At 32.2% G+C, this 10,159-nt stretch overlaps 1 protein-coding gene across 1 annotated transcript; it reads right to left on the bottom strand.

Moving 5' to 3' along the window:
* Positions 1-2,821: 2,821 nt before the first annotated feature.
* Positions 2,822-8,358, bottom strand: LOC134695361 (ankyrin-1-like). Its single transcript, XM_063556589.1, has 2 exons — positions 8,343-8,358; positions 2,822-6,180 (listed from the first exon to the last, which is right to left on the bottom strand). Exons 1-2 carry the CDS (start codon positions 8,356-8,358, stop codon positions 2,822-2,824), a joined length of 3,375 nt encoding a protein of 1,124 aa, XP_063412659.1.
* Between the last annotated feature and the right edge of the window lie 1,801 nt (positions 8,359-10,159).

Below are 10,159 nucleotides of genomic sequence, written 5' to 3' on the forward strand. Positions count from 1 at the left end.
ATAACAGGATTTTATGCTAGAACATCAACACCATTTTTTTAAAATCTGGTTGCTAAACATATATTGAGACGATTATTATTCTGGTAAAAACAACAGTTGTCTATTCCATTAAACTGGTTGATATGCCCTTCCTATTGTCTAATAACAAATAAGTAGAAAAACAAGAATGTGTCCATAGCACACAGATGCCCCACTCGTGCCATCATTTGCTATGTTCAATGGACTGTGAAATCAAGATTAAAATTCTAATTTGGCATTTGAATATCATAGGAACCATACGTTTCAAGTTGTTTTGATTTCAACTTGATCAAAAACTACAAATACCCAAAATTTTAAGCTGAAGCGGGTCAGACGGACGAACGGACGGACAAATGAACAGATGCACAGACCAGAAAACATAATGCGTAAAATTTACAAATGTCTGGAGAACTGATTTAAGAGTTTTTTTTATATTATTTAAGCTTGATGGTGTGGTATTTTGTATCACTGAACATATTTACCAAAAATTGCAAAAAAAGCCCAAAACAAAATCTAAACAGGGATACAATTATTTTTCAGAAAACTGTTAAAATTAACACTTTTCATGAACATATTGACTACAGTAAATGTATTTATACAACTGATCAATTCCTTGACATCTATCAGATTAGTTAGAGAGGCCATCTTCACAAAAGTGTATAAGTCTAGTAAATCAATGTAAAAGTAGCAATTATTGACATGAAATAATATAAGCAGTATATTTACAAACAATTATTATGATCTCATATAATTAGATAAAAAAATTAATTATCAATCATAGGGAGAATATATTATTACTTAATATCAATAATACAATTGTTACCCTAAGGTGTGACTGTTGTTATACAAATTATGTCAAATGTGTTTCTAAAATCAAGATGCATATGTAACGAGTAGGTAACTATTTTTCTGTTTTTATTTTATATACAAATGTAAATATGCAGCCTTCATTATAATGAATGATGGCACAAATCCTAAAGCATCATACTATGACAGTTCTACACTTTAAACAGTTCAACAACTTTTTTCCGAAAGTCATTTTCATTCTTCTTGTCGTCACTATCTTCATGATCTTACATTGTTGATACATTCAAACACAAAGTCTAATTAACTTAGCGAACATCTTGGACACATCGACGAACCTTATTTAAAAAGCATCAATTAATATTGGTAAACATATTGGATTATTTTTTCATCTTAAATCTGTACAAAAAGTTTTTAACAATATATTCAATAAACTACTTCATGAATATATACAATGAAAGTATATACAAAAAATGTGCCCTACACAAATTTCTTATGTTTGAAAACAGAGAAGTGCACAATAAAACATAAACCTTTGTAAATATTATGTAACAGTACTTCCAGACAAAAATCTTGTGAAAATTAATCAATGAAAATCGAAAACCAATCTGATCTAGCAACATGGCTAATTACTGACTTATCTTTTAATTTCATTAAAACATACCATTTAATTATCAAAATTTGTAGAGGTGGAATGTTTAAATTTTTCCTCACATTTTCAGTATTTGTAATAATAAACAGTAAACTAGTCTACTAGAAAAGAAAACCGAGTGTATATTGAAACACATGGAAAATGTATTAAAACAAACCAAACAACATGGACACCACAACAAACTTATATCAAACAACAAATTACAACAAATAGTAAGAGAGTCTATCTGAGCAGACAAAAAAGTGAAAATTGTTAGTATACAAACAGAATTAAAAACAAACAGATGTATGTGAACATATCGACAAATTATATACTAGTACACTCCACACATACACTGACCAATGACATACACTATACACATACCATCCAAAATTCATAATTCATGACATATAATGACCAATTACAAGCACCTCATGGATATATTTTACAATCAAATTCGGTTGATTTATAAATTAACCAATTACCTACACTAACCAAAATACATACACTTTATCAATTTAAAAATACCAATAAATTCATCCATTCCATGGGAATACTAATCAATAACATAAACTCCATATATTAACTCAATATATATTAATAAATTATATAAATTCCACATATATATTCGACTCTCTGCTAAACGTACAATTCATTGACATGCCTCTCAATAACCTATATTCCTATGGACAAAATGGCCTGTTATCTTCTTTTCATATGAAGATATATTTCTTGTATCACACTGCTTGTAGTTAGATACGAAAATGAACTTAATTTGACTGCTTGGATCAGCAGCATGAGAAGATATAACGACATCTGCATTAGCTATTCGATAGGTCATTGATGAATTTCAAAGGTTAAGACGATGTACACTTTGCCAATGAAAACGACAAAATGTGATTAATCAATTATAAACAAAACATTCATGTTTTTCATATGAAAATCTCCTTTTTGAAACATTATATTATATTCTCAAGTGTACAGAACGCTTCTGAAATGTTCGATGTCAACATTTGAAGCCGGAGCATACATATGACATCATACTGATGTATACAAGTGCGAACGACTAGATAACAGATTCTCTAAGTTTTCAATTTTACACAATGAGAATAATATCCATATAAGAGAAAGTTGAACAATTTGTGAGAATGGGATATCGCTTGATATTAACTTTTTTATTCAATTTAAATAGTGGTAATTAACTCGCACAAGGCTTGTTTTTTTATTCTTTAAAATCTAGTAACTAGAATTGATACCAAGCGATATTTCATTCTCACACGTTATGAAACTAATTGTTATTCAGATACAATATAGAATTGTAACTGTGATTCCCTAGTTCAAAGCAAACTTATAAAATGTTTACTTTAATTATGATGCTTTTAATAGATTATCCTCAAGAATATTTACAATTTCCATGGACTGTGATATTCGGGCAATATCAAGCGGTGTCTGACCTCTCTTATTACAAAACTTAGCGTTGGCATTCCATTCAAGTAATAGTTTAACAGTTTCAATTTTTCGAAAATATCTTATCTTATACGAATCTGGTTCTAAAGAACCAATGTCACAAGCAGCATGCAAAGGAGACTGTCCATCTAGTTGTTCGTGCTGTGAGACATCAGCATTATACTGAAGTAACAGTTGCGCTATATCTGTTTGTCCATTTTTACAGGCTACATACAATGGAGACTCACCGAAACTGTTACAGTGAGAGACATCCGCTTTATTCTGAAGTACCAGTTCTACTATATCTTTATGTCCTCCTTTACAGGCAACATGCAAGGGAGACTCGCCATTATTGTTACACTGAGTGACATCCGCTTTATTCTTAAGTAACTCGTACACTGAATCTGTATGTCCTCCTTTACAGGCAACATACAATGGAGACTCGCCATTATTGTTACACTGAGTGACATCCGCTTTTTTCTGAAGTAACTCCCACACCATATCTCTATATCCTCCTTTACAGGCAACATACAATGGAGACTCGCCATTATTGTTACACTGATTGACATCCGCTTTTTTCTGAAGTAACTCCCACACTGAATCTGTATGTCCTCCTTTACAGGCAACATACAATGGAGACTCGCCATTATTGTTACACTGATTGACATCCGCTTTTTTCTGAAGTAACTCCCACACTGAATCTGTATGTCCTCCTTTACAGGCAACATACAATGGAGACTCGCCATTATTGTTACACTGAGTGACATCCACTTTATTCTGAAGTAACTCGTACACTGAATTTCTATGTCCTCCTTTACAGGCAACATACAATGGAGACTCGTCATTATTGTTACACTGAGTGACATCCGCTTTGTTCTGAATTAACAACTTAGCTATATCTCTATGTCCTCCTTTACAGGCAACATACAATGGAGACTCGCCATTATTGTTACACTGAGTGACATCCGCTTTATTCTGAATTAACAACTTAGCTATATCTCTATGTCCTCCTTTACAGGCAACATACAATGGAGACTCGCCATTATTGTTACACTGAGTGACATCCGCTTTATTCTGAATTAACAACTTAGCTATATCTGTATGTCCTCCTTTACAGGCAACATACAATGGAGACTCGCCATCATTGTTACACTGAGTGACATCCGCTTTGTTCTTAAGTAACTCGTACACTGAATTTCTATGTCCTTCTTTACAGGCAACATACAATGGAGACTCGCCATTATTGTTACACTGAGTGACATCCGCTTTATTCTGAATTAACAACTGAGCTATATCTGTATGTCCTCCTTTACAGGCAACATACAATGGAGACTCGCCATTATTGTTACACTGAGTGACATCCGCTTTATTCTGAATGAACAACTGAGCTATATCTGTATGTCCTCCTTTACAGGCAACATACAAGGGAGACTCGCCATTATTGTTACACTGAGTGACATCTGCTTTATTCTTAAGTAACTCGTACACTAAATTTCTATGTCCTTCTTTACAAGCCACATTCAATGGAGACTTACCATTATTGTTACACTGAGTGACATCCGCTTTATTCTGAATTAACAACTGAGCTATATCTGTATGTCCTCCTTTACAGGCAACATACAATGGAGACTCGCCATTATTGTTACACTGAGTGACATCCGCTTTATTCTGAATTAACAACTGAGCTATATCTGTATGTCCTCCTTTACAGGCAACATACAAGGGAGACTCACCATCATTGTTACACTGAGTGACGTCCGCACTATTGTCTAATAAAATTTTTACTACAACGAAATGTCCCCTTTTCGACGCCTTATATAAAGGGGAGTTGCCTAGTCCATCTGTCATATTCACGTTACATATGGTATTTACAATCAGAAAGTTAACAATATCAAAGTAACCATATGAGGCTGATTCTATTAAAGGTGTTGTCAAGTTTTGTTTCTCAAACCGCTCATTTAATTCAAAAACAACATTTGGTATTTTACAACCTATTGTATCAAGCTTCTCTAAGACTGTTTTTGCATCATCACTGCTTCTTAAAAATGTTATCAACTTATATCTAAATGTTTGATAAATTAACTGGTAATTATGAAATGTACTTGTTATGACATTCTCTTTTAAGTCATATAAAAGTCGTTGAAAATATTTTTCTTCTAGGTCTTTATATAGTATAATCAAATCATCATTTTCATAATCTACCGTTAAGGATTCGAAAATGAAATTATTCCGAATAAATTCAGGGGGAGCATATTTTATAAAACATTCTGTAAGGTGTTTTCCACAGATAACAGCTGTCATTTTATATATTTTGTTATGTATCATGCTATACTCTGTGCCTCTCAGTTTTAAAAAGGTGCCATTTAATGTCGAAAAACCAGATTTTAAAGAAATTCTATGCATCTTTTTGCGTAAGTCTATGTCAAATTCTTTAAGAACGTTTTCAATTTTGTCCTTCTTTCTATCTGATATTGATTCTAATTTCAGCCAATTTGTATCGAATTGCCCATCAAATAAGACACAAAGAACAAGAGCACAGAAATGATCTTTGCTTTCAATTATAATGTTGTTTATGTTATTTTTAATACTAAGTAAAGGAGCTGTAAACAATGTCAGGACCTCCTCAGATGTTTTGTCTTTTGACAATTTACAAAGCAAGGGAAAGTAATCAACGTTCTTTGTGACTTGTTTTATATTGTCAATTATGTCATCTGGAAGGTACTTCTGCAGCATGAGCATTCTTTCAGCTTCCTGGAGACACAACTCTGGTGATAATAAATTGCATTCTTTTTTTGTGAATAATGTAAAACGTTGAAAGTGTGCTTCTTTATATATGCGCAGTTGACAAGAAATCAGTAATTTTGGACTTGATATTCTTAAGCTTGAAACACTGTCATCATTTGTAGTTGTAACATTTCTTTCTACAATTTGAAATAATTTGTTCATTTTTTCTGAATAATCTCTCCACATCTGTAATGTGTGTGTGTTTATGGTTTCCTTTCCACATATGTCATCTACAACAAAGACTTGTTTTTTGTTTTCATTATAATACTTTATAATGTCTGTTGGTCCAGTTAAAACAGGTATTATCTCATATTCAAAACTGTCACGTAAGTGTAATGCAGCGTGATGTATGTTTGAAGATTTACCACAGCCTGAGCTTCCTGTCACAAAAATACAGTTCTTTAAGAGTAAAGATCTAAGTATGTGATGTGTGGCTCTGGTTTCGACAAAGGTAGTTTGGTCTTGCTCCCATTCTTTTATTTCTTGTACATGGGGAGCTGCAATGAAAGAAATAATACAAGTTGATTTTGTAAATGTAATTTTGACCTAGAACTAAAGAAATAAAATCTACACGCTAAAGTAATCAAGGTCAGAGCATTGGTAAACAATAACTTAGTATGCAGTTTCTGATACAATGCTCTTTGATACAAAGAAAAAATAAATTTTGAAATTTGAAGTTAAAAAAAGTTATTTCAGCACAGCTGAACTTTATAGTGTAATCAATCAATTATTGGTAGGTACATCTTTAGCAATTGTCTAAATCATCAATGTAACTTATATGAGGAACCATTACATTAAAACTTAAAAAGTCAAATTAGCTAAAAGCGTCTGCTTAGAATAAACCATTATTATTTAACTTTTTAACTTGTCTAAATCATCAATGTAACTTATATGAGGAACCATTACATTAAAACTTAAAAAGTCAAATTAGCTAAAAGCGTCTGCTTAGAATAAACCATTATTATTTAACTTTTTAACTTGTCTAAATCATCAATGTAACTTATATGAGGAACCATTACATTAAAACTTAAAAAGTCAAATTAGCTAAAAGCGTCTGCTTAGAATAAACCATTATTATTTAACTTTTTAACTTGTCTAAATCATCAATGTAACTTATATGAGGAACCATTACATTAAAACTTAAAAAGTCAAATTAGCTAAAAGCGTCTGCTTAGAATAAACCATTATTATTTAACTTTTTAACTTGTCTATATCATCAATGTAACTTATATGAGGAACCATTACATTAAAACTTAAAAAGTCAAATTAGCTAAAAGCGTCTGCTTAGAATAAACCATTATTATTTAACTTTTTAACTTGTCTATATCATCAATGTAACTTATATGAGGAACCATTACATTAAAACTTAAAAAGTCAAATTAGCTAAAAGCGTCTGCTTAGAATAAACCATTATTATTTAACTTTTTAACTTGTCTATATCATCAATGTAACTTATATGAGGAACCATTACATTAAAACTTAAAAAGTCAAATTAGCTAAAAGCGTCTGCTTAGAATAAACCATTATTATTTAACTTTTTAACTTGTCTATATCATCAATGTAACTTATATGAGGAACCATTACATTAAAACTTAAAAAGTCAAATTAGCTAAAAGCGTCTGCTTAGAATAAACCATTATTATTTAACTTTTTAACTTGTCTAAATCATCAATGTAACTTATATGAGGAACCATTACATTAAAACTTAAAAAGTCAAATTAGCTAAAAGCGTCTGCTTAGATTAAACCATTATTATTTAACTTTTTAACTTGTCTATATCATCAATGTAACTTATATGAGGAACCATTACATTAAAACTTAAAAAGTCAAATTAGCTAAAAGCGTCTGCTTAGAATAAACCATTATTATTTAACTTTTTAACTTGTCTAAATCATCAATGTAACTTATATGAGGAACCATTACATTAAAACTTAAAAAGTCAAATTAACTAAAAGCGTCTGCTTAGAATAAACCATTATTATTTAACTTTTTAAAATTAACAAGTGAAACTGCGAGCTACTGCTGAATTATGATACCCCCGCCGCAAGTGGATAATATTAATAGTGTAAAAATATGCAAGTGTTCGGTAAACAGGAAGTTATCCAGTGATGACTCTGAAAACACATGACTTATATTAACTTTGAAACCTAATTTCAGAAATCCTTGTATTGTCATGATTATAATTCCTGAGAAAATTGTGACGTTTTTTTTTAAATTGGCTATCTTGGGCAAAATCATACAAGTGTTCGGTAAACAGGAAGTTGTCAAGTCATGAATCTGAAAACGGATCACACGGTAAAGCTGTTTTATATAAACCCTAAAACCAAATTTCAAAAATCCTTGTATTGCAGTTCCTGAGAAAATAGGACGAAAATTTTCAACTTGGTTATCATGTGTAAAATCATACAAGTGATCGGTAAACAGGAAGTTGGCGAGTGATGAATCTGAAAACGCATCACACGGTATAGCTGACTTAGATAAACCCTGAAACCAAATTTCAGAAATCTTTGTATTGTAGTTCCTGAGAAAAATGTGACGAAAGTTTCATGGGACGGACTGACTGACGGACGGACTGAAGGACTGACGGATTGACGGACAGACAGAGGTAAAACAGTATACCCCCCTTTTTTAAAGCGGGGGTATAATTATCAGTCCTCACAGCCTACTTTAGTCATTCTTAAAAAATGTCAATAGATAATCTGATTTTCTGCAAAAGGTTCACATTGTGACTCCCTGATGATTATAATTCTCAACGTGAAAAAACCTGAAAATCCAAAAATTCAGGTCACTCATACTCACCTTGACACATTGTACCATTGCCTATGTAACCATGTGGACAGTCACCACAGTGATATCCAAGATATTCCAAACTCTCCTCACAAGTAACAAGGTCTGAGCACATTGTTTCTTGACAAGCTTTCTCATCTAAATAAAATATCAAATTCAATTATCATAAAAAATAATACCAGATGTCATATTTTTGTGGAATGAGAAAAACTTTACAGACATTTGATTTATTAGTTTTAAAAATGTCTGTCATTTCTATAGCATAAAAGGGGAGAAACTCTAAAACCTACCATTTCTATAACACTTTTCACCATTCCCATAATAATATTTAGGACAAGCACCACAAACAAAGCCTTGATAAGGACTGTTTAGGTCTTTACACATTACACCGGGGAAACATGGTTGTGAGGCACAAGTCTTCTTGTAGTGTAGTTCCTGAGAAAAATGTGACGAAAAACATTCATGGGACGGATGGACTGACGGAAAGATGGCCGGATGGATGGATGGATGGATGGAAGGAAGGAAGGAAGGACAAACAAAAGTAAAACAGTATACCGCCCTTTTTTTTACAAAGCGGGGGTAAAATAAACGAACCAATAATTCTAAACTATAGCATCATTCCAAGCGGCATAACTCTTTTAAAAATAGTTGATCGCCAATAAGTCTCGAACTTGTCCAAGAGGTTGTTAATATAAGCCTTTGATATCATATAAAAAACACTTGGTAAGAGTTGTACACCTAAAAGCGCTTACAGGTTGCATTTCTGTTAATATTGACAATGCAATTCCCATGGGAACTCCTTTTACGGCTTAAACTGAACCACTTTTACTATGCAGTTTTGAAAAAAATCTTATCCTAGAATTGAAAGTTCATATGCATCACATTTATTTCAGAGGTCAAAATATAGGGCTGTGCGGCATATTTTTAACATTTATGCCCTTAAATTCTCAGAATTTAAATTAACATTAAATTTCTTAACTACCCCTACCTCGAATGAAAGGTTACCACAGATTTCAATGTAAAAAATATGCACATGTACATTTATGAATAATCAAGATCTCCCCAAAAGAGGCGTGTTTTGAGAAACAGCTGTTTTTACAAAGTGTAACCTTCATGACAGGACGGACGCCCGGTATTTCTATATCCACTGCAACGCATTGCGCATGCAAAGGGGACAAAAATGATGATGTGAATGTCACATGATCCCTGTCAGATAGATATGCTTACTTTACATAAGTCAAATGAAATTAATTACTGTGGATTCGTTATTATTCTTTGGATAAAGGCATCAGTAGTTTACCGCTGTTCGAAACACACAAATCGATAGAAAAAAGCAAATCCGGGTTACAAACTAAAACTGAAGGAAACGCATTAAATATAAGAGGCAAACAACGACCAACATTAAAATGTAACACACACAGAAACAAAACCAGCATTAGACGAAGAAATATGATGAGAATAGCAAATATAGCATCAAAACTAAATTCATGAACTTGGGATAGAAAAGTACCGTGACATCTCTAATAGTTATGTAAATTCACACTCAAATATAAGAGGAAACAAACGACACAACAGAAACACAACGCTAAAATGAAACACACACGAAAAAAACTATAATATAACAACGGCCATATTCCTGACTTGGTACAGGACATTTTTTAAAGAAAAAAATGGTGGGTTGAACCTGGT

Source organism: Mytilus trossulus, chromosome 13, assembly GCF_036588685.1.
Source record: "Mytilus trossulus isolate FHL-02 chromosome 13, PNRI_Mtr1.1.1.hap1, whole genome shotgun sequence".
Taxonomy (NCBI): domain Eukaryota; kingdom Metazoa; phylum Mollusca; class Bivalvia; order Mytilida; family Mytilidae; genus Mytilus; species Mytilus trossulus.